General features: G+C 41.8%; 1 protein-coding gene across 1 annotated transcript in view; it reads right to left on the minus strand.

Annotated features, from left to right (window-relative positions):
- Nucleotides 1-670: 670 nt before the first annotated feature.
- HSPA4 (heat shock protein family A (Hsp70) member 4) overlaps nucleotides 671-24,814 on the minus strand; it is a 34,970-nt gene continuing 10,826 nt past the window's right edge. The window contains exons 5-19 of the mRNA XM_006263398.4: nucleotides 24,365-24,464; nucleotides 23,772-23,905; nucleotides 21,160-21,404; nucleotides 19,978-20,054; nucleotides 19,498-19,649; nucleotides 15,611-15,717; nucleotides 15,102-15,235; nucleotides 14,174-14,355; nucleotides 12,513-12,605; nucleotides 10,034-10,186; nucleotides 7,655-7,780; nucleotides 5,021-5,128; nucleotides 2,952-3,071; nucleotides 2,291-2,452; nucleotides 671-2,003 (exon numbers count right to left, since the gene is read on the minus strand). Coding sequence (XP_006263460.3) covers nucleotides 1,797-2,003; nucleotides 2,291-2,452; nucleotides 2,952-3,071; nucleotides 5,021-5,128; nucleotides 7,655-7,780; nucleotides 10,034-10,186; nucleotides 12,513-12,605; nucleotides 14,174-14,355; nucleotides 15,102-15,235; nucleotides 15,611-15,717; nucleotides 19,498-19,649; nucleotides 19,978-20,054; nucleotides 21,160-21,404; nucleotides 23,772-23,905; nucleotides 24,365-24,464 — 2,100 coding nt within the window. The 3' untranslated portion in view covers nucleotides 671-1,796. The remainder of the gene's footprint in view (nucleotides 2,004-2,290; nucleotides 2,453-2,951; nucleotides 3,072-5,020; nucleotides 5,129-7,654; nucleotides 7,781-10,033; nucleotides 10,187-12,512; nucleotides 12,606-14,173; nucleotides 14,356-15,101; nucleotides 15,236-15,610; nucleotides 15,718-19,497; nucleotides 19,650-19,977; nucleotides 20,055-21,159; nucleotides 21,405-23,771; nucleotides 23,906-24,364; nucleotides 24,465-24,814) is intronic.

Below are 24,814 nucleotides of genomic sequence, written 5' to 3' on the forward strand. Positions count from 1 at the left end.
GGTTGGCATTTGATTCTGTGTCTAACTAGAGGGCAGATAAATATGGTGATTATGTCAGAAGCCAGCACTAATCTCACTGAAGGATGCTATGGAAGAAATAATAGAACTGGCACAAGTAGCTACAGCAGTCACAGAAGTGACTGAAGCAAAATGGTAAGACTGGGTCAGAAATGTGCATTTAGAGTAGGGCATAAATGTTTCACAAATATTCTTGGTAGTTGCTGGATAGCAGCTGCAAAGAGAGTTTAAATATGGGGAAGGGTGCTGTAAATACCAAGCGTGTCCAGGTAGTGGTTTCCAACTTATAATGCAATAGCTTTCACACAGCAAAAGTGGTATAGGAAGTAGTATTATTTAAAACAGGAAGTTACCCATTTACCTTGAGTTAAACCATGTTTGTTATAGGATGCCCCTATAAAAGTGATTTGAGTCAATCATGATAGAAGCACTTTTTCACTCTTTCCAGAAGGACAAAACCATAATGCTTGTCCTTAAGAATGCTTCTAAAAAGAACAAAAGTGGAATGTACTCAGCTCACACACACACTGCACGTTCCTTTAAAGATGACCACTACAGCAAGTTGAACAGAGGCTACTTTTCCTTAGCAGTCAGTCCCAGATGCAAAGCTACAGCTGTTTCCTTGATGGCAAAACAAGTTTTAAAAGGTTCATTCAGTAAAATGCAGTGCATTTATTTCTTGCAATATCTATATGGGAGTTTTAACTTTTGAACTGAACACATACAAATGTGTACAGCTTTGACAATTATCGACAATAGAAGCAAGGAAGTCATTGTGTAGAGTTCATAGGGAGAAAAAAGAGAGAATAATTTAAACTGCTTGGCTTCGTTAACTTCCAACAAAAAAGACAAACTTAAAGGCCTTATGAAAGTAGCATATCCCTTAAAAAAAAAAAAAGAGGTTAGCAACTAGAATCATCCATCAATGTATGCAGCCAGAGTCTAAGTTCTCATTCTCTCTACAAGCAAAGAATGTAACTTACACACAGAAGTTTCCATTTTATCTAGATAATTGGTGAGAATTTACTATTATATACACACTTGCATATGTAACAGCAGGTTGGCTGGAAACTGCTACTCAATCTCACAAATTTGATTTTTGGTTCACTCAACCCAGACTGCAGTGTTGGCATCAGCTGGAAAAGAAATGCAGTTTCTGAGGAATGCATTGCCACTGGTATACAGAATACCCTCACCAATGGCTTCATTTATCTTACATATTTGTCAAATGCATAACTACAGACATGAAGCGAGTGGAACCCACATAGGAAACATCACCATTGTGTTAATGAGAAACAAGGACCAAATTCAAGTATTATTTCAGTTTGTTTATATTCCTCCACGCTCTAGGAGAGCTAAAACTCCTTCTGCCATTTCTTTGTAGTCTTCAACATATTAATGGACACTTACAACATTTGTTCCTGTCATCCACAATAGAAATTTAGTGGTAAGTCAAAAGCTTAGTTTTCTCTCTCTCATTGCTTTAAAAACAAGACTGACTCATCAGCATGAACATGATAGAGGGCCTGCTAATGGCTGTTTCATTAAGTCTAGTAATGAATTACCAGGAATTTCTAAATACAATCATTATGGCAAGATACAACTTGACTGAGCAGCTAACTACCTAAGCATTCTGACTTGACACATCGATCAACCCTCTCCAAAAAAGTTACTACAAGAAAGCTGAAGTATTCACTTGCTCCAATTTGTATTCAGAACAGACGAAGTTGACAACTTAAAGCTTTATTGTAGTTTGTAATATAAACAAGTGCTGAAATTTAGTCAATGTCCATTTCAGGAAGTTTCTTTTCTGTAGGTGTTGGGGCAGCTTCATTGGTGGTCTGTTCGGTAGCCTGGGACCCATTGTTGGCATCTCCCTGGCCTTCTACTGGTCCATTCTGTTCAGCCGGTTTTTGCTCCTCTTTTGGGGGTTCAACCTTGGGTTTTGGTTTTGTGACTATAGGATGGCAGAAACTTATCAATTCCTATAACAGAAAGAAAAATAAGATATCAAAGCTCATACCAACAATTATACCTTAGCTCATTGCTCAAATTAAATTAACTATACAAGGTGGATGCCAATAAACTGAAGGTAGGTTATGTAGTTTGTTTTGCTTTAAAATGGTACTGTCCATCTACTGAGAATTTTCTATTTGCAGAAAGATTTCATCCTTAAAGCACTAAAGGATGAAAGTAAAGAAACACTGGTAACCAAGACAAATCTTCACAACAACAATTTATTCCTTCCTTTACTGCAGTGTCATTTACTCACTTTCGTTTTAGCTTGGATGTCCTTAGCCTTTATAACAGGGTCTAAAGTAAGACTTCTCTTGTTCTGCAGATTGAGCTTATTGTTCATCCATTCCATGGCTTCATTTGCACTCTTTTCTACTTTTCCTATATCTTCTCCATCTAAATGGTCATACTGTTCATCCTAAAGAAAAAAAAAAAAAGAAAAAAAAAGATTACAATATATTTAACAGCAACCCTATTTAACTATTTAGGCTAGTAATTTGTTTGTTTTTCATCTAAATCTTATCCCTCCGCTGTACTGTTTGTCAGTTGGAACTTGCCTTAATGCTCACACACTAACCTATGCAGCTCGCTGTACGTTTATCAATATGGTCAAATTGAAAAACTGAAAGGTGCTTTCTCTTCAAATGGAAGGGAAGACATCCAGAACCCCACCTCTCCCCAGCCAAATACTCTCCTCAAGAATACCAGCATTTATCCCAGAATTCTGGTTGTCTTCATGAGAAACCCAGGTGAAGTTAATTCCTGCCACCACTCCCCAGCCAAAGGCTGCAGGTTTGTTAGCTATTTCCACTTCATCTCTACATTAAAAAGGGATATATTTTTTTTTGGGGGGGGGGGGTGCCACACGCAGCGGACAACATTTGTATAATATTTCCTTACAGAAAATGGGAAAATACCTTTGCTTTGAATGCATGAACAGCTTTCATGTATTGTTGTATTTGTTTTCCAAGGTCCTCAAATGCTTTTGGTCTTTCCTCAGATTCTTGAAACCTTGCCTGAATAGGCTGACCCAAAGCCTGAAATGAAACACAGGAAAGTTTTTGAGAAAAAAAATTAAAGAGAAGTTACAGCACTATATAGGATCTAGAGAAATTTCTTGATGCCATATTGGAAGATACCAAAAATAAAATGTTGTAGTCATGATGATACATAAATTGAGGGGCAAGGATTTCTGAGGGTGATAGCATTTATTGGACCAACTGCATAGTTGGGATAGAGTTAGGTGAACTTTTGAATGCACAGCATTAGAGATCTGTCATGCACTCACAAAAGCTCATCTAACTATCCCAACTATGCAACTGGCCCAATAAATTCTATTATCACCCTAAGAAATCCTTGCCTCACACATTGATGACAGAAATTTCTAAATCATTTTAAAAGTTAATTCCTCTCCAACACTGCAGAAAAATAAGTCAGTTCATATTATTGGCCATACCACGTATTGCTATTCTTTTTCTTTTCGTAAGTCATCATTTTATGTGCTTTTACTGAAAGTGTAAGTGTAATCATTAAAAGTACTGACATTCTGATCACAGGCAAAAGCTGACGCCAGCTTCAATATGGGGAAAGCTTGTTACTTTGATTCACCCCAAACCTCTTGTTGAAAGATTCTCTGCAGCTGCTTTTTAAAAAGAAATTTGAGACTAGAGGAAGACAGATGTCTGTCAGCCTTTCCTCCTGCTCCTGGTTAGGACTGCGTCTCTTCTAGAGGCAATACCCCACATGCTGAGTATCAGTGACTTACTGCATCCTTTACCATTATTACAAAATATAAATATAGAAAAAAAATCCTGAGACCGGGGGGGGGGGGGGGGCGCGCTATGGAAATCAAATCAGGACAGCTTAAGCCAGATTTGGAAGCTCTAGCATAAATAACTAATTAGTTTGTGATATTTAAAAACATTTAACATTATACACTCTTTCATCAGTTACATAAAGCTTTCTGTTCACTATTCCAGCTAGAGATATTAAAGCATCATCTACTGCCAATACAGAATCTTACTTGCCAGGTAGCATTTTCTTCTAGTCTCCAAAGTATCTATCCATAACATTGATTTATAAAAATTATTTCCCTGTTAAAAGTACTGTTACCTTTCAAAAGCAAGTAGCATTTTCCATGTCTACTCTTCCTTTCCTCTCCCAAGCAACTTTTGATGAAAAGGAAAAAGCCCACACAATGCAATACTCGGACCACCAGAAGCATTTATTTCATTTTTTTTTTTCATTGAGATGAAAAAGGACTTCCACTGCTAATTTAAGTGTTTTCCAAGATTTGGAGGTAACCCTACATACCAGCTCATCTAGGTTCAAACAGCACCTACTCTGTAGCCAGTGTGGGCACATCCAGATGAGCATGCCAGTGTGGGCATATCCAGTTGAGTGTGCCAATGTGGTCTGTGGCACCTCAAAACCAGGGCTGAATTAACCCTTTAGTGGGCCCTAGGCAAACAAACTTGTGGGCCCCCAGCTGATGACGACATTTTTATATTACTTTTTTTTCAGTCAATTATAATATGTAAAATAAGCAAAACTGGGACTCTTCTTCACTTAGGACCCTAGGCATATGCCAATGTTTGCCTATGCATTAACTCGGCCCTACTCAAAATTGCTTGTAGTGCAGCAAAGTTTCATACGGGAAACTACTGATACAAAAAAAGTGGTGTGGTGCACACTCCAGGAGCATGTGCCAGAGCAACTGGAGGCCATGTCTTCCAGGGAGATGCTCTGGCATCTGGCACTCCTTTACACATCCCCTGGCTCCTCCAGCACACTGGGTGCCAAGGGGAGCGGGGAAACAGCAGTTTCCCTGAAGTGGTGCATTTTGCCCTGCAGCAAACCCAATGTTCAGGGGGTGCACAAAGCAGCAAAAAAGCAGCAGCACAAATTGGTGCTGCAACAAATGCATGCCCCTGTATGTGGGGACCCTATGAGATCTGAAGGCTTCACTTAGTGGAGAATCGCTCACCTTCAGTTCTGTTAGTTTATCAATGTAAACTTGTTTGGGTTGGTCTTCCCCATCTTCATACAGCCAGTTTTCTGTGTCTTCCAGTTTCAGAGTAAAACTATTTCGATCCTAAGAACAAAAACATTGCAGAATACTGAATTCCCAGAAGTTATTCATTTGTATACAATATTACCTGTATACACTCTGCAAAGAAAAAACTGTAGCTTAAAATAGATTAAGGATATTCCTGAAACAGCTGATGAAAGGGAACAATTTTGTGAGTTCTAACGAACTGTGGAATTTGGACATTTTAGAGTGACCTAGACCTGGAGGATTGGGCCAAAAGGAATCTCATGAGGTTCAACAAGGACAAGTGCAAGTCCTGTACTTAGGACAGAACAATCCCATGCACCAGTACAGGCTGGGGGCTGACTGGCTGGGCAGCAGCTCTGCAGAAAAAGACCTGTGGGTTACAGTGGACAATAACCTGAATATGAGCCAGTAGTGTGCCCTTATTACAACGAAGGCTAACGGCATACTGGGCTGTGTTGGTAGGTGTGTTGCCAATAGGTCCAGGGAAGAGATTCTTCCCCTCTATTCAGCACTGATGAGGCCACATCTGGAGTACTGTGTTCAGTTTAGGGCCCCCCACTACAAAAATGTGGACAGACTGGAGAGTCCAGTGGAGGGCAGTGAAAATGGTTAGGGGGCTGCAGGACATGACTTATGAGGGAAGACTGGGGAACTGGACTGGTTTAGTCTAGAGAAGAGAAGCATAATAGCAGTCTTCAACTGCCTGAAGGGTGGCTCCAAAGAGGATGGGAGTTGGACTGTTCTCAGTGGTGGCAGATGACAAAACAAGGAGCAATTGTCTCAAGTTGCAGCAAAGGAAGTTTAGGCTAGATATCAAGAGTTTTCTCACTAAGAGGGTAATAAAACACTGAAAGTTTTCCCAGATAGGTGGAAGCTCCTTCCTTGAGGGTTTTCAAAACCCAGCTAGACAAAGCTTTGGTTGGGACGATATAGTTGGGGTGGTCCTGCTTTGAGCAGGACGTTAGACTAGACATGACCCCCTGAGGTCCCTTCCAACCCTCATTTTCTATGATAGTGTGTGAAGTGTAGGCAAACAGTAGAAAGTCATTCTTTCAAGGCTATCTGCACTACAGACTTGTTTAGACTATACTACACTGGCAAAGAGTATTAGTTCCCCCAGTTAAATAAGTTATAGAACCTAAAGTACATTTTTATATTAGGGATTTAGTTCCTTTGTCTATATAGTAATTGAAATAAAGTGACTGTGTTGCAGAACATTCTACTGTAGGCCTGGCTTTAATACAATAGGCCATTTCGAGCCGGTATGCTTAATACAGTAAGTGAGAAGGAATAAGATTTCACACATCTGAAGATGGATTATAAATTTAAGAATTGCTCAATTCACAGCATTAATAGAGTCTAATCGGGGGGGGGGGGGGGGGAGTGCCAAAAGGTACACAACCCACCAAGGAATGCTCCCAATTCTCACCCTCTGGATTTAAACTTCCAGTCTTTCATTCCCAGAAAGAACCCTGATGCTGCTGCTGCTGCTGCTGCTAATTAACCAAACGATAATTAGCAAATTATCATGGTCCACCACAGATTTGTGCAGGGGACAGATGCAAGCTGCCCTCCAGGGGCACAGGGCTCTCTGCTCTGCTGCCTTTGTCCCAGGAGCCCCATGCCAGCTGCACATCCCATGCCCACCTGGCAGCACAAGGCACAACCTGCTGCCCCCACTGCTGCCAGGTGGGCGGGGACATGCAGCCAGTGCAAGGCTACCTGGGCAAAGGCAGCAAGGTGGAGAGCCCCGAGACCACAGCAGGCAGCCTGCATCTGCCATATACAGAAGTCTGTGCTGTACCGTGATAATTTGCTGATTATCATTTGGTTAATTAGCAGCATTATCAGGGTTCTCTCTCCTACGGGAATGAAAGACGGGAAGTTAAATTCAGAGGATGAGAATTAGGAGCATTCCTTGGTGGGTGTGCTGCCCCACACAAATCTGGGAGGAGACACATGCTGTTCCATGCCTCCCCCAGGGGGTATGCGCAGTGCCGGAGAGCTGCCCTCCCCCACACGCTCTGGATGAGCCTTCCCTGGCTCCATCCTGCTTCCCACCCTGGGTCCTATGCACTGCCCTCACTAGGCAGTGCCCCCAGCCCTACTTCCTCCTTCCCTCACTGTGGGGATCTCAATCTACCCACCGCCCATGCTCCTTCCCTTCCCCACACTTTTCCCTCCACAGACTTACCTGCAGGAAGCTGCTCTCAACACTGCCCAGCTGTACTTCTAGCCCTGTGCAAGAGTGCAGCCATGCACATGCACGCAGCATCCCCGGCATCTCACTCCTGGCAACCCTAAGAAGGATCCCTAGCAGGCTAGAACGCTGCCTGCCTGCCAGGGAAAGCCCACCATTTCCCAAGGGAATCTAGGCACCTGGGGGCCCTGGCCAGAACACATAATCATCAATAAGCATTAAATCAGCTATAACAGCCAAAAAAAGCCAACAGCCGATAATGTGAATTTCCCTTTTATCAGTGCCAATCTGATAGGCAACCGACGTATCAGTGCATCTGTACTATTAGATCCCAAGTAATTAATTAATTTGTCTGTACTTACATCTTCACAAACAAATTTCTCATAAATGCCACAGAGTTTGTCTCGCATGTCATACACATATTCTTCTACTGCATTCTTGGCATCATTCCGCTCCTTCTCCAATTTATCCTGCATGATCATTTTACCCTGCAGAAAAAAAAAAGGGAAAAAAATTAAATCTGTCACACACTTTCTTTAAGATCAACTGCTTTATTTAGTTTAGCTGTTAAAACGTGCAATAACTACTATCTGGGTTGGAAAAAATCTTGAATTTCTCTGGGTCCAAAGCCAAGACCAATCATAATTTAAAAAACAGTAATATTTAAGGCCACAGTGAAGAACAGATTTTAGTACAGAACGTCCAACATTATCTTTCTCTATTCAAGTAAGAATCTGATTTCTACAGCAAGCTCATCTGTCCATGTTCAACAGGTCATGCAAAAAAGCAGATGACACCAACAAGGTGTGAAGTCCTAACCTGGCACTTCAAATCAAGATGACTTACTACCTTACATATGGGTTTCTTGAGCAGCAGCTTGCTTCCCAAGATGACTATTCCTGATTAGGGATGCCCTTAAAAGGAATTAAGTCTCTAGGAACCCATTCTATTGTTGAAGTTGCTAACTAGGGTGTTGTTCCACATGTCCATTTCATTCATTTGGCTTTAAAATATTCTAGGAAGAACTGCAGAGAAATACTAAGCACCTTTAGTTTGAAAAGGTGCATTTTCTGCTTTCTGTCATCATGCCGTTTCTTTTATAAAGGAAGGATGAATTTAACCATAGCATCTGATTAAATTAGCTGCATTATCCAGCCCAGTGGGCTCCCCCTAGGTCTGAAAATGTGGTGGTGGGGAAGCAGTGGCAACAACTGCTGATCCCCTGCTGCCTAATTTCCAGACCTGCAGGGAGCCCTGCAAGACAGATAATAAGGCCCTGCATGCAGGGCCTAAACCCAGGGAGGTGGCTTGTGGCTCAGTCCAGCTCATTGACAGGCCATGTGCCATTTATCTAGGCTCCAGGGCCAAAAGGTAGAGCACCACCAATTTATAAAAGGTGCAAATCTACCCAGCCTTCTACAAGAATAGAGATGATCCATCATACTGGATTCTTTACACAACTATTAAAAGGTAGTGGCTATTTTATACCATGGTCTTTTAAACAGTTAATTTCTCACAGTTCCTTTCCTCGTAAAGAGTTGTTCTTCGAGGTGAACAACCTTTATTAATCAAATTTGAATGGCTCCCTAGATGCTACTTGACTCAGGAAGTAAGAAATCAACTTAATAAAAACGTGCAAAAACACCCTGTTAATGGCAGCAAGAGAGGCTCAAAGAGGAGTTGGACCCCTGTAGAGTCCAACTCTTATCTACTTCCTGTCAATGCAACATGCTTTTTTAGGCCTTTAAAGTACTAACCTTGCATGACACAAAGGAGGTGCTCAGGAAAGCCACAACCATCCGAGTCACACCTCATTTATGGGTTCTACAACTTTTGTCATGTTGCCTACATTTTGGTTCACAAGGTGATACACTTTAAATCCCATCCAATTTGTACAACATGCTGAAGTAAACAACAGTTCCTGCCCCATCAGTAAAAGGGCTAAAAAAACTTGCTAAAGTTTGTTCTTTGTGGAGAAGGTCAGTCATATTGTTCCTTTTTTACTTGTCATGAGCTGGCAGTGCAGCACTGTAGCCAATAGGGCAAACATACTCTGGCATGCATCAATCGATGCATCTCCGGCAAAGCCAAGGAGGCGATTCTTGCGCTTAACACTAGTGAGATCGCAGCTGGAGTACTGTGTCCAGTTCTGGGTGCCACACTTCAACAAGGACGTGGACAAGCATGAGAGTCCAAAGAAGAGCCACCCGTATGAGCAGTCTTAAAAGGCAAACCATACGAGGAAAGGCTGAAGAGTCCCAGATCCCTCAGCCCAAGGAAAAGAAAGCTGAGAGGGGATGTGATAGCAGCTTACCACTACACTAGGGGAGTACATCAAGGGCTTGGTGAGCAGCTATTCACCAGGGCACCCAAGGAGAAAACCAGAAGAAATGGCCACAAGCTCCTGGAAGATCAATTCAGGCTCAACATTATGAAAAACTTCTTCACAGGGTGTTCAGACAGTGGAATAAGCTCCCTCCACAGGTGGTGCAATCACCTACCCTAGAAATCTTCAAGAGGAGACTAGACAGTCACCTTGCTGGGGGTCACCTGACTCTAGCAAGTACAGGGGGCTGGACCTGATGATCTTCTGAGGTCCCTTCCAATCTTACAATCTATGAATATCTGCTTACCCTACCATCCCATTTTGTCATTTCCCAGTTGGAACAGCATATGCCTCATGACCAGCTGTCTGGATCAGTTTGTGGGTAGAGGCAGAAATATGATTCAGTTACATTTACCTCATTTTCAATGTATAAATTCAGCATGTCCTTTCCAATCTGCCACACCAACTGATTCTCAATGGGAAGGTCCACTGTAGTAGTCTTTACTTTAGCCTTCTTTGCTTGAGGTGGCTGATCCACTTTCTTATCTTTTGAGTCAGCCTGAGAGGTCTATTAAAGGAAAAGAAAAAAAAAAAAGTCACTAGAAGGGACACTTATTCGAGTCATAATTGTATTATGTTTTCCTTTCATGGTCTTTACCTACACCTTGTTAATCTTTCAGTCCCACTTCATTCTTTTAATGAAATTCTGAGACAATCCCAAAAGTTAACAGCTCTCCAGTTTAGCAAAAAGTGAAATTCTAGGGCAAGTTGTCTTAACCATGAAGGCCAAGTAGATTCAAAATAGAATATAACCAAAATCCTGCTGTTATTTGAGTTCAGTTTTCAACTGACAACCCCCAGTTTCCTTTCCTTTGGGAGGTGTGGGGGAGGGTGCGGTTGTGGGGTGTGCATGGGAGCCCCCCCACGTGCACCCCCGAGCCAGTCAGCACCTGCCCTTGCCCTGTAAGAGCCCATGCACCTTGCAGCACCTCCCCGCCACTGCCAACAGCATGCAGCCCCAACTTGCCCCACACCTGTTCAGTGCTGGTTTGCCGTGGTGTGTCCTGCCGTCCCTTGGGCACACAGCAGGGCTGGGGCCACTCCTTCCAGCTGCTGCCACCCCCGGCAGTACTAGTGGGTACCCACACACACAGCCCCGACCCAGCACACCCTATGCCTGCTGTGGACTCACCCATCCAAACTGAGCAGCAACAGCAGCAGCAACAGCACTGGGCAGGAACTGGGAAAAGCAGCCTCTCCCCCTCACCACTGCCAGGTAGTTCTTGGTGCAAGCCCCTGGAATACACGCTGCAACAAGCTGCCCTGCATCACCGCCACCTCTGGGCTGCCCTGCAGCTGCTCTGTACTGTCACCACTGCTGTGCTGGGCAGCCCAGAAGCAGTAGTGATGGTGGCGGAGCAGCAAGGTAGCCCAGTGGGGTGCAGGCTCTGGGGGCTGCACCAAGAACTACCCAGTGGTTGGGGGAAGTGGGCTGCTTTTCCCCTGCGCTGAGCAACAGTTGCTGCCTAGCAGCCACTGCCACTGCTCAGCCCAGAAGAGTCTGGAGCAGGCACAGGATGCGCCAGTCAGGGCTGCACGTACAGGTTCCCACCGATACCACAGGGCTGGGGCTAGTGGCAGCAGCAGCTGGAAGGAGCCACCACTGCCTGGGCTGTGTAGAAAGGCACCCCAGCTACAGAGCTACTGCAGCTCCATTATTTGCCCAAGGGATGGCAGTACACGACACAGCTGGGTGGTGCCTGGTCCAGATGGGACTGAGGTACCTGCTGCAGGCTAGACAGTCTCTCCACAGGCTGGATCCATCCCGCAGGCCATATTTTCCCCACCCCTGCTGTAAAAGCTTTAGCTTTGAGGATGTAGCCTGAGACACGTCTAAGCACACCAGCTTTTTTTTTTTTTTTTGCATGAGTAAGTTATACTGGAAATCAATATTTAAGTTGTCAGTCTAGATTTTGGAATTAATCATCATTTTTATACATGGGACGACTCATAGCTATCTGTAGTCTCAGTAAGAGAATACCGCATCAACTTATGCTCTGCTCATGGGGACTAGAAAAGTAATTTCTGTATCCAGAATTAAGTTCTCACGGGTACTGTATTTTCCATTATTATAAAAAAAAAAAAGCAAACATTCCTCCCCCCCCCCCCCCCGCAAAGCAATCAGTACCTCAAAACTGTGTGTGTGCGTGCATTAAGCTGGGGAGCTAGTTTACTCTCCAACATAACAGCACCCCGCTTTTATTCTTGCTTTGCAGTGCAAGAACTGTAGCATTACTCTTCAAAAAGTTGAGCGAGTCAGTCCGGAAAGTTAACAGCTCTCCAGTTAAGCAAAAAGTGAAATTCTAGGGCAAGTTGTCTTAAATATGAAGGCCAAGTAGATTCAAAATAGAATATAACCAAAATGCTGCTGTTATTTGAGTTCAGTTTTCAGCTGCCAACCCCCCCGTTTTCAGTGTGCTCTTTTTAACCAAAACCGTGTGCTAGCCATGAGACTTAACAGTTCTTTGCTCTTTACTCCACAGGTGTGATCAATAGTCTCTTCATTTTAAAATCTTCTACTAATCAGGCTAAACTTTCTTAGGGAAATATTACTGTCTACTAGCTACTCCTGGTCTCTCCTATTTTATGCCCCTGGACACAGTTTCACTCTTTTCAAAAAAATCACAAATCCATCAGCAGAGACCAGTCTTCAGTAGCTGTTAGAGTTTCAGCTTTTGTTAAGCAGAAGGAAGGCAAGTCAACTGAAGATTAGGCTCTGCTCCTGCTCTATGCAATCATAACTCTGGGGAAAAAAAATTATTTTTTCTGACTACCCAAAAACAAGGTGTGTATTATATTCTACAATATGCTGTATGTGGAAAAAAATTAAATACCTCCATTTCTTCAGATTCTGTCTTATTTTCACTTTGTGCTTGTTGTTGCTGTTCTTCAGTCTTTTGTTGCTCTTCCTGATCAATTTGCATTTTCTGAAATCAGAAGTACTTTAGTAAAATGCCAACTGTGACTAATTTTCTTACATATCTGGAAACCTACCTGAACGGCCTCTGGAAGAACACATGAATTTGTGGGAAATCACTTACCACTATATTTGACAAAGAGAAAGAACATGCCTCCAAGGGAGAGATGGTCCTGTCTCTATATCATGCCTTTATATGTGGAATGTTTAATACAGGACTCCATAAGCCTCCAAAGGCTAGTGGTTTGGCATCCCATTCGGTTTCTCTATCAGGCCTATCAGTAAGGCCCCTATCAATATGCATAGCAAAACGTTTTGGTATCAAAGTAGTCTGAACTCTGGCAACAGGTACCATAGAATTAACTGCTGAAGTGGAAGATACCATGGCTACAGAAGTACTATGTACTGCAGCTCCAAGTACTGAAGTACTACAGCTGGGCTCAGTACTAGTACCAGTCCAGTGCATTTTCTGGAAAGCTTTCTGTCTTGGAGGACCACACCCATGTGTCAAAGCTCAACTCGTTACCCTTAGTAATACATTGTAGACTGGGATATAAGTAACAGAACCACCAAGAAGCACTTAAGGGGTCTTTTCTCAACTGTTTAAGACTACTAATTTTAATAAGCTCACCAAATTAATTTTGCAAGTAGTTTTGAAATTTAGTTTAGGAGACACGCTTAAAAGGGCATTGGCCCATTTCACTGCTTTGTTTGTCATCCCCCCCCGGAAGGGTGGGACAGGGACTGCATTAACATTGATGCAGAACTGGGGACTAAAATACACCAGCCTATGTCCTTCCCCAGTGCATTCGTAGGTACTCTGTCCAAGCACAAGCATCTCTAAGGCAGGTTCACTAATCTTTACATAGTGTTGGCATTTATCAAGACACTGTTTATTTGAGCATTCAGCTGTTCCACAGCACACAGCTGCTTCACTGTTCTTAGCCTACAGTGAGAGCTAGACCAGGACATTTTATCCTGTGATGAAGCAGCACAGTTAAGTCAGCCCCATTTAGCTTTCACTTAAATACAGAACATCTACTACTGCAAATTCTCACCCCCTATAATTACAAGCACACAAATAGTTACTGCTGTAACGGGTTGTTCCAGAGAGGCTGTCTATGGCACAAGACCAAAAAACAGTCCGCTTTATAAGTGTTATCATGTGTGTACGCACACACAATAAATAGATCTTACTAGCTTCCCTGTATTTAGCAATATTCTTCAATTCTAACCTGTATTACTGTACAATTATGAGCTTCTCCTAAACAGACTTAAGTGATATAATTTTTAAGTGATGCATACATATTTTTTAAGAACAATGCATTCACTTGTAACCTAACCTATCTAATTGGTCCTAGCTTCAGAAGCCAGAGATTAACAAAATCCAAAAAACTATCACATTTGAATTAATAGATCTACAAAATATGCTGATGCCTTAAAACTAGCATCTGCAAAAGGATACAGATCTTCAAATTGAATCGCACAAATTAAAATGTGCTAGCCCTGGCTTCTATTGAAATAGGGACCTAGTTAACAGGTTTCTAGGAGACCTTCACAGCCATAAAAATGCATTACCTCTTCCTCTTTAGCATGCTGGTCTGTTTCCATGGGCTCTTCATTCTCATCAGATTTGTGAACTTCCACTAAAGATGCACTGGAAACACTGAAGATGCCATGGATGTTTACTCTGACTTTGACTTTGACTTTTGAACTGGATCCATCCGTTTGTGGTGTGACCTTCTGGACCAAAAAGTGAGCTAAAATCCCAGAAAAAAATAGAATAGTTTAATATGAAAGCGACATTACTAAATCCTGACTCATAAGCAGCACTAGAAAATATCATGGGGTGGGGGGGGGGAAAGAGGTGCAGAGCATGCCTGCCTGACCCCACCCCTCCTTCCCACAGGGCTGTTCTGGAGTCAGCACATGCTGGTGCTGTGCATGTGGCAGTGGAGTGTGTGGTGGGGGTGCTGGGCGCAGCGCAGCCACTGTCACCAGCCCAGTTTGAAGGGGCTAAACCCCATTAGCCCTGGCCTTTGGCTGCCTATATCCTGACTACTGATGATTTTGGCTTCTTCGATTGGTCACAAAAGGATATTTACTGAAGAGTTAGCCTTATATCCTGGATACACTTTAAAACCTCAGAAGTTTGGCACCGAGATGGCTGTGGGTTAATTTAATAAGACACATTCAGCCTTGCCCAGCTACTAGACTTTGCATATTTTTTGATGCACACACTTCTCTTCCACTAACTGGTGCAAAATGTAAGGTTTTCTCCTCCAGTCATATCAGTTTAAAAAGTCATAACCCTGTTCATATGAAACACTTATACCCAAGACATCAGGTCTTAACAAATTGGCTCTCATACTAAAGTTGTTGCAGTGAGATGGGAAAAGCCCAATCTAAAGGAACAGAAGGAAGGCTCAGAAGTACTTTTTTTAAATATGTAACAACTTAAAGAATAAGTGAAGGAGTCCTTATTTCTCCTTCCTTTCTTAAATACCTATAGCAGGGTCTGGGTAAGGCAACTCCTTGGGAGAACAGTAGTAAGCTTCCAGAGTGAAAGGCTCCTTTCTGTAGAATGTGAGGACCTTGGAGAATGGAGCTGGATGATTCTTGGGGAAGACCTCACAATCACTGGGAAAAATAAATAAAAATCATCACTAATACACAGATATTACAAAGTAAGGGAAATACAGTAGTTCAGAAGCACTGAAGTTAGAGTGATAAAAAAAGTTTCCTAGACAAAGAAAAAAAAAATACACCTTTACCTTGACCACATTACAAAAGGGCTCTAATCAGCAATGATACAAAAGAAGACTGCACACCCACAAAGCCAAAGCACTGAGCATGATAAATTAGAGAACTACTTTTCATTGTTTTCATGAGTCAAAGTTTCAGTATTTGAACTTTGAGATGGCACTTTTAGAATAAGCAGATTTATAATAACCTGCTTTAAAGTTTAGCAGCTTCCATAGGCAGGCAAATATTTTTGGTAACACTAAATCTTACCTTATCCCTTCCTCTGCTGGTGAATTCCATCTTAAGGAAATAGGATATGGTACTAAGTCTGTGATAGAAAACTCTCTCACTTTGAAAGCCGGAGACAAAATAGCACACTATAAAAAACAGCAAAAAAAAGTCCATCAAATTGTAAAATATGCAGTTATGTTGTTTCTTTAGGTATGGTAAATGACTAAGCTACTTAACATTAAATTGACTCCAAGTTAAACTCACTGATTAAGTGCCTTATTTATATTTTGACTGTCATGCATCTCAGCAACAGGTAAGCATATTTGTATTCAACCAGACTTTCTGTGTATAACTCATAATTTCAATCCATTTATTAATTTTTCTATTATTTTTCTAGTGTCAAGATAGGAGTAAAAAAGATGATTAGTAAGGACAAACCACCAGGGTTACTGAGTACCATAAACAAACAGTCCTTTGAGAAAAGCTATACAAGTGGCAAAAAGATTAAATACAAAGTCAGTAGTTTAAGATACTAGTTACTAAACCTCGCCAGAAGCTACAGGAAAGCAACATGGCTCAGAATATTTTTTTAAAGGTATGTTTAGCAGTCAAACAAAGCTAGAAATTATCAAGAATTTGCTTCTAGCTATGGATGAGTAGTGACTTCAGATCTCTAATTCTAGCAATGATATTAGCATTGCTTGCTGGCTGAATGTGCAAGTACTTTTCATTTACAACTATTGTAGATCATCAAGGATTAGCTTCAGGTTAGAGGAAGGTCGGGCAGAGACACTATGGGTCAAACTACAAGGGGGGCGTGGCGAAAGGGACCTTAGGGTGGGTGTCTACTACAGGCCACCCAACCAGGGGGAAGAGCTAGACCAGGACTTCTCCAGTCAGCTTATGCAGGCAGTTAGGTCAAGGGATGTTATTGTCATGGGTGACCTAAACTACCCAGACATTTGCTGGGAGGAGCAGACAGCCAGGTCTGACCACTCGCATAGTTTCTTGGCTGCATTACAGGACCTTCACCTTATCCAGGAAGCGCACAGCCCCACTAGGGGTAACGCCTTGCTGGACCAGGTCCTGGCCACGGGGGATGACCTAGTGAGGGGACTGCAGGTCCTTGACCACCTGGGCAATAGTGATCACCACCTGCTGGAATTCACTATCCAGTGCAGGGTGTCTGGGGCTCACACCAAGGCTAAAGCCCTTGACTTCAGAAGGGCCAACTTCAATGAGCATAGGAGACTAGTGGGGGACACACTAAGGGCCCAGAAGGTAGAGGAGATGGGAGTCCACGAGGGATGGTTGTACCTTAAAGGGGCAATCCTCCAGGCCCAAAAGATAACAGTCCCTGAGAGAAGCAAGGGGGGTAAGAATGCTCAGAAACCCCCTTGGCTCAGCAAGGGCATTCAGCAATGCCCGAGGACTAAAAGGGAGGCGTACAACCAGTGAAAGGGAGGAACTATCATCAAGGAGGAGTACTCCTCCTCAGCCCGGGAGTGTAGGAGGGCTATTAGGAAGGCCAAGGCAGAGATGGAACTCAGGCTAGCGTCCAGGATTAAGGACAACAAAAAGTCCTTTTTCAAGTACATTGGGAGCAAGAAGAGGGCACCAGGCAATGTAGGGCCCCTGCAAAACACAAACAGTAATCTGGTGGCCACGTCAGACAAGAATGCTGATATTTTTAACAGTTTCTTTGCCTCCGTTTTCCTGAGCAGGGATCGGGATATCCCACCTACCAGAGGTAGGGACAATCTTGGGGATAGCTCTATCAAGCCTTCAGTCAGTGCAGATGTAGTTAGGGATCTTCTGGAAGGGCTGGACATTTTTAAATCTGCAGGTCCAGATGCCCTCCACCCAAGGGTGTTGAGGGAGCTGGCAGGGGTCATCACAGAGCCCTTGGCCCAGCTGTATGAGCATTCGTGGTCATCTGGCCAGGTGCCGGGGGATTGGAAACTGGCTAATGTGGTCCCTATTTTTAAGAAGGGGAGTAAAGAGGACCCAAGTAATTATAGGCCTGTAAGCCTCACCTCGGTGCTTGGGAAGCTCCTGGAGAGAATCATCAAAGAGCACATCTGTGGGGGGCCAGCAGGGGAGATCAAGCTCAGGGGCAATCAGCATGGGTTCACCAAAGGCAGGTCCTGCCAGACCAACCTGATTGCCTTTTACAACCAAGTAACTAAATCTTTGCATGATGGTGTTGCTGTGGACATAGTCTTTCTGGACTTTAAGAAGGCCTTTGACACTGTCTCTCACCCCATCCTCATCAATAAATTAAGTGACTGCACCATTGATGCCTGCACAGTTGGCTGGGTAAAAAATTGGCTAACAGGGCACACCCAGAGAGTAGTGGTGGATAGGTTGTACTCAACCTGGCGAGATGTGAGCAGTGGGGTACCCCAGGGCTCGGTCCTCAGGCCCACACCATTTAACATCTTCATCAGCAACTTGGACAAGGGGGTGGAAAGCACGCTGTCAAAGTTTGCTGATGACACTAAGATGTGGGGCGAGGTAGACACACTTGAAGGGAGAGAGAGGCTGCAACTAGATTTAGACTACATAAGTGGGCAGACAAGAATAGGATGGGGTTCAACGTAGACAAATGCAGGGTGCTGCACCTTGGGAGAAGGAATCCAGGGCATACATACAGGCTGGGGAGTTCCCTTCTTGAAAGCACAGAGGCAGAAAGGGATCTTGGAGTCATTATTGACTCCAAGATGAACATGAGCCGCCAATGCCAGACCGCAGCCAGCAAGGCCAGCCATACCTTGAGATGCACCTTTGGATGCATGACAAGTCGGTCCAGAGAGGTGATACTCCCCATGTGACTTTGGTCAAGCTGCAGTTGGAGTACTACGTCCAGTACTGGATGCCACACTTCAAAAGGGATGTGGCCAGCCTGGAGAGGGTTCAGAGGAGGGCCACCTGCTTGGTGAGAGGGCAGCAGGACCCTACAAGGAGAAACTGAAGGACCTGAACCTGTTCAGCCTCAGCAAGAGGAGGCTGAGGGGGGACCTGGTGGCTGCCTACAAGCTCATCGGGGGGGGGGATCAACAGCAAATAGGCAGAGCTCTTTTCTCCCCAGCACTACCTGAGGTGACAAGGAACAATGGTCATAAGCTGATGGAGAACAGGTTTAGGTTAGAGATCAGAAGGCAATTTTACAGTTAGGGTGGCCAAAATCTGGAACCAACTTACTAGGGAAGTGGTCCTCGCCCCTACTTTGGGCATATTCAAGAGGAGGTTGGATGATCACCTGTCTGGGGTCTTGTGAACCCAGCATTCATTCCTGCCTGTGGCAGGGGGTCAGGCTAGATGATCTGTTCAGGTCCCTCCTGACCCTAGCTACTATGAATTTAAAAAGTCAGGCTGTTATCTAAATCCTAACCTAAACAAAAGTTTTACTTGCACATTGGTTCAACTAAAAGACAATGCCCCATTAAAATCTTAGTTTATCTTTTACAGACCTGCTTGTTAACTTTTCTGTTAAAAAAAACAGCACAAACAATTGCTAGGAGGTACCACCGATTATTTTATTTCTTATATGTCATCCTTCCCCAAAAAGTGCCCAGGGTAGCTTACGATGAAGACAAATGAAAGAAACTGTGTCACGTTTATAATAAAAATTGTTTCATAAATTGCTGGACTAGAATCCCTCTACAACTCTAGGCAACCATGCTTATCTTTTGGTTGTGCTGTAGGTTGAACTGTCAGTCTGGCATAAAGCAAACAGAAGCTGTTTAAGGAACAAGCCATTCTCTACTACTTAGCTGCTTCTGTTGGTATACTTACTTGCTAGAAGTTGAACTTTAGGAGGACCAATCTTCTACTGCTCAATACCGATCTCTTATGCCTTTAGGCTCAACCATCTTATACTTAAAATTATCAGGCCTTTGTAGCACATGGGCATTGTTTCTTACCTGCAATGCACAGCCTCGAGCAACAGCCTCATCTGCATTCAATGTTGTACTGATTTCTTTACCAAAAAATTTACTGATCTTCTCTTTTACAGCAGGGATTCTTGTAGCGCCACCAATTATTTCTACTGCATATATATCCTCTTTCTTTAACTCTAGAAAAAAGTTGCATATATTGGTGTAGGGTTTTCCATCACAACAAAGCTCTTAAATGGGCAGAAATAAGTTTAAACAAAATACTACTAAATGAATTATGCTTTCTAGAGATTTTACTGGAAATTTTGCTACATGCACACAGGTATCCATCCTATTTACCCAGGTATTTGTCAGATTTTTATGCAACTCGCAATTGCAAGTAAATGAAGTCTGTCAAATTAAGAAACTTATATTTGGCATATAGCTAAAGAGAACGATCCCCATGGATATTTTCTCCTTTGTGCGCACCATTAGACACTGTAGCCAACAGAATATTTGTATACTTACTGGCTTGTTCCAGAACACTGCGAAGATGTGGTTCTACCCTAGCCAGAAGACCTTCGCACATCTCTAAAAATTTACTCCTGTTGGAAGAGATCATAACCGATATTTTCATTTCCAACGAATGACAAAGCACACTTTATTTTTGCAGAAAGATGCAAATTTAATATTCTGTAACAGCATATTTCAAAGTGTTCCTTTGCTACAGAACTAGCAGAGGAGATGTATGCAACATTAATTTTTATATTGATAGATAAAAGCTGAACATTCTGCAAAATGTAATTTTGAACATCTTCCAAATTACAGCAACAAAGAACCAGGCATTTTGGTTTATACTTTTAAGAGATGTCCCATTCTCAAGAGATACTTAGGCTTCCTTAACCCCTCCTAAAATCAGGCATCTTTTATGTTAGGATGCTGCCCAGAACCTCTGGTCAGTATTGCACTCCCAGTGTGCTAAAGGCACTACTGACACACAATCCCCGCCTTATATTACAACTGTTTGTTTCTAACTAGTATTTTGCGTTTGCTGTAGTCAACATGCACACAATTTGAAATACTGAACAAAACTGAAATACTAATCCAAAAAACCTCTTTTTTATTGCACCTACTGTTGAACAGAAGTTAGAACTGAAGTCTGAACAACATGCTTTTAAGTTGTTCAAGTGATCACATGACCTCAACAGTAGTTACAAAATCTATGAAAGTCAGTTTACACTATTCCCTCTCTTCCACTGTACAAAATATCACTATTGACATTTGCAAACACTATTTCTCGACAGCCTCACTGTCTATTTTTATTGGCAACTGCAAAGGTAATAGGTTTAGTACTACCAAATTTCAGTGTTCTACAAATTGCCATCTTAGTAATTTAAGTCTTCTAGCACTTGCTCATCTCAAAAGTAAATCTTGCTTTGAGGTATACCATGCAAGACTACAGGATAACTCACTATTTAAACTGTGACCTTCAAAACTGCCAACCCCACACACACTCTTGAAAAAAAAAAAATAAATAAAAATTGGACATTAGTAACTTTGGCTCCCAGTCACTGGTAAGTACTCTGGTGCCAACAGCTTATGTACATAACCTAAAAATAGCAAAAGGACACATTTATATTATTATTACCTTTTGCATTTTTTTTTTTTTTTTTGGAACTCAAGACTTTCTATAAAGGAATCTGAAAATACCTGTTCATTGTTCCAGAAACATCTATGTCATTCATGAAGCATTCAATGTTCATTGGGAGGTCAGAAGCATTAGCACTCATCAGTTTCTTCAATTTCTCACATTCTTGATGCAACCTCAACAATGGACGAATCTTTGTCTTGATGTCAAGTTTGTATTTCTTCCCAAACTCTTCACAAAAATAGCCAACCAACATCTCATCAAATTTCCTTCCTCCAAGTGTGGTGTCAAATGCCGTGGCAAGAACCTAGAAGAAAAAAAAGCCAACAATTTCAACAAAGATTGAACATAACTAAAAAAAAAAACCCCAAAAAAACCTACTTCAAAACCTATGGGTAACTACATTTCAAACAATATCGTTGCCTGAACACGCAGATTAGTTTGACATCAAGATTCTGTCTAGAGGTATCACACCTGGCTGCTCCAACACAGTTCTTTCTTTGTAGTAATGGTAGGAACAAAACCAGAATCCAACACAGTGCCCAGTTTTATTCTGCACCTGCCACCACTGGTGGGGAAATGCCTCATGTTGGAGCAGCACGGTTACAGCTTTCTGCTACTAGAAGAAAAAAGAATCAAGTATTAGCCTTTTATTCCTGCCCCTCAAAATCCCAATCCTTTAACTGGTCTGCCTCCCTTTAGCAAATTCATTCCATGTTGTTCTGGTACACTTCACAAGAAGAAACGAAGCTATTTCTTCCATATGTGTCACTAAGAATACAACAGCATTATCTAGCTGGTATACTCATAGGGATGCAGCATCTGGTCTTTCACCCTGTCCAGTACTGTAAAAATGGGTAACACTTTAGTTACCATGTATGCAGCTGGTCAGATTCTTAAGCAAGTCATATTGTATCTGTTTACATCAGTTACCCGCTACTGAACACCCCAAAATGGAGTAGTAGCCTGTTATAGCAAAAGAACGGTGTAATGGTTTGACAGTTACATTAGTTTTATGTAGCCACAGAGCAAATCCACTAACTTCCAACCATATGTACAGACAGACTCCCTGTGCAAGAGCATGGAAATAAAAAGTTTCAGTATCCACAAATATCAAAAGGCAACTCAATCTCATCATGTGTTCATACGGTGAAACAAGCAGCTAGAGCAACAGAGACATGTTCCCTCAAAGAAAATTACTGCCTTTGTGTTGCAGAATAACTTGGTGTCAGCTTCAAGTCTAATACTAGACTTGGGGTGACAGCTATTCCAAACAGCACAGAAAGACAGTTTGCTAAGCTTTTCCAACACACAGAATATTGGTGGAGACAGTTACAATAACTCATACTCTGACTTAGTTACTAGGAAGGTTTTCAACCTCTCCCCTAAACCTTTACTACAGGTGAGTCATAACCCCATTTCATATTTGGTGTGTCATGAGGGTGCGATACCGAGCTAAAAATAAACTCATTTGTCCTCTTCATTCTTTCCTCTAGCACAAGAGTGCTCATTTCATTCATTTACAGCCTGGTATCTACAAAATCCTTTATTTCCAATTTGTCTGAATTAAAGATAATTTCACAGAAAAAACTACTCTATCACCTGCATATGCACATACACCTCACCAAAGTCTAAAGAGGCCTCCTCCCTCAGTTTCTAAAAAATTAATTCCAGTTTTAAGAGTTCCTTCATGGTCATAGCTTATTGACTTAGTATTCACTCTACTCTGACCCACAGTAACAGTGAATTTTCGTGCTGTATCACATTACATTCAAATCTAACTTATTTGAATGTAATGAGAGTTCCAAGTCTCAGTGCCTTTCAAGTCTATTGTGTAGTCAAAGAAAATAAATGTAAGGGCCCTATCCAGCTCTTCAGGTTTGTGCTTATTAGCAGCTTCCCTTAAATACATACTATTCCTGGTGCTTCACACTGTTAATGTAACCAAATATTTTCATAAAACTAATCTGATCTTGAAGCATGTTGCAGCCTTCTAATTATGTACACAACTCACTGAAAGTCCACTGAATACACTCCAAAGTCTTTAGCTTAGTTTTCAGTTCTCAAGGCATTAATCTAACTGAGCTCCCATGACAATACACTCCTGTTTATTCAGCTAAAAGGAACAATACAGATTGCCAAGTCTGCCTGCTACAGGAAGGTTAACAGCATTTAACAGTTCTATCTTATGGCAAAAAGGCCTTTTAGTATCTTACTAGAGGAAACTTAAATGCATGGACAACTGTGCTTCAGCAAGCAGCTAAGTATAACTCAAGCAGCTTCTTTTGCTTGCTTAACCTTCATTCACACTTAATACAGTGTTCACAGGAAATTAAAAAAAAATAAAGTCCTTATGAGAATCAGATTAGGCGAACATACTAGTAACTATCTAGTAATTCCTACTTTGATACTTGTGACCAAATTTGAGCATCTTTCAGAAATATAGCACATCTTAAGATTAAGATAACCCAATACTGTAAAAAAAAAAAAAAAAAAAAAAAAAAAAAAAAATATATATATATATATATATATATATATATATATATATATATATATATATTTTTTTTTAGTCTTACACCTTTCAAAAGAAGTTTAAAGAATCAAGATCTCAGTTATAGTTTCCCATAAATACATGGAATTCTTTACTATTAAATGGATTCATAAGATTGTTTACTTTAAGTTTTCCTTTGTTGAACGCGCATACTGAAACTTGATATGCAGAATGTCCCATATCCACAAATACAACATTTCTTGGCTTCTCTTCTAGGGCAGGGAGGTCTTGCTTATAGATTCCATATGCGAGGGCAACTAGACAAAGGAGAGACAAGTCAACACACTATACATCACAGTAACTCAGCAATTTGGGTGTTGTTTTCTTAAGCCTGCATTTATTGAAGCAACGACTATATTAAAACCCTAATAATTCTCAAAGTTTGAATAAGATTAAATCTAGATCCTTTCCTAGTCACCTAGAAGGGCAATAGTATGAAAGACCACTTATAAAAAAAATATATAGCATTATTCTTCTAAAGTAGTCATATAAAAATAAGATGTTCTTACAATTATGTTTTGAAATACAATTACTAGCTCCAAAATCATCTGGAGATAAAGGACTATAGAAGTAACCCAGGAACTTCTGTGAGCCACCAGTATCAGTTTTAGAGTTCATCTGATTTAACCATCACTATTCCCTGCCCATAAGGACAATGTCAGGGGATGAAGTTTCATAGCCTTATTAACTGTAATAGTTAAAGGGAACAAAATTACCTGCAGTAGTTTCATTTATTAATTTCAGGCAATTAAGGCCAGCAATCTGCGTAGCATCCATCACTGATCTCCTCTCTGCATCCGTATAGAAACATGGAACCTGCAAGAATTGTACATGGCTGAGAAACCCAATTTAGAAGAGAAATCCTACACTGAACCAGAAAAAACACACAGTTTAAAGTATCTGGTACTGAGGCCAAAGGATGTTTTACTTTGAGTAGTTCTTTCACGTCTAAAACTTGTTTTGAAGTGTTCCAAGTGAGGAAAAGCAAGCATTTTGTGGAAAAAAGAAACGTTTGGCTTGTTTACTTAAAAAGACCCCCCTCATCTTTCATTCACTGATTTTAGTCAACACAGAGTGCAAACAACTACGGCAGCAGTTTATGATATATTCTAATGTTAGCAGAATAAGTGAGAGAAAGATGCAAGTCAGAGTCAGTTGAACAGAGA

This window comes from Alligator mississippiensis, chromosome 9 (genome assembly GCF_030867095.1).
Source record: "Alligator mississippiensis isolate rAllMis1 chromosome 9, rAllMis1, whole genome shotgun sequence".
NCBI lineage: Eukaryota > Metazoa > Chordata > Crocodylia > Alligatoridae > Alligator > Alligator mississippiensis.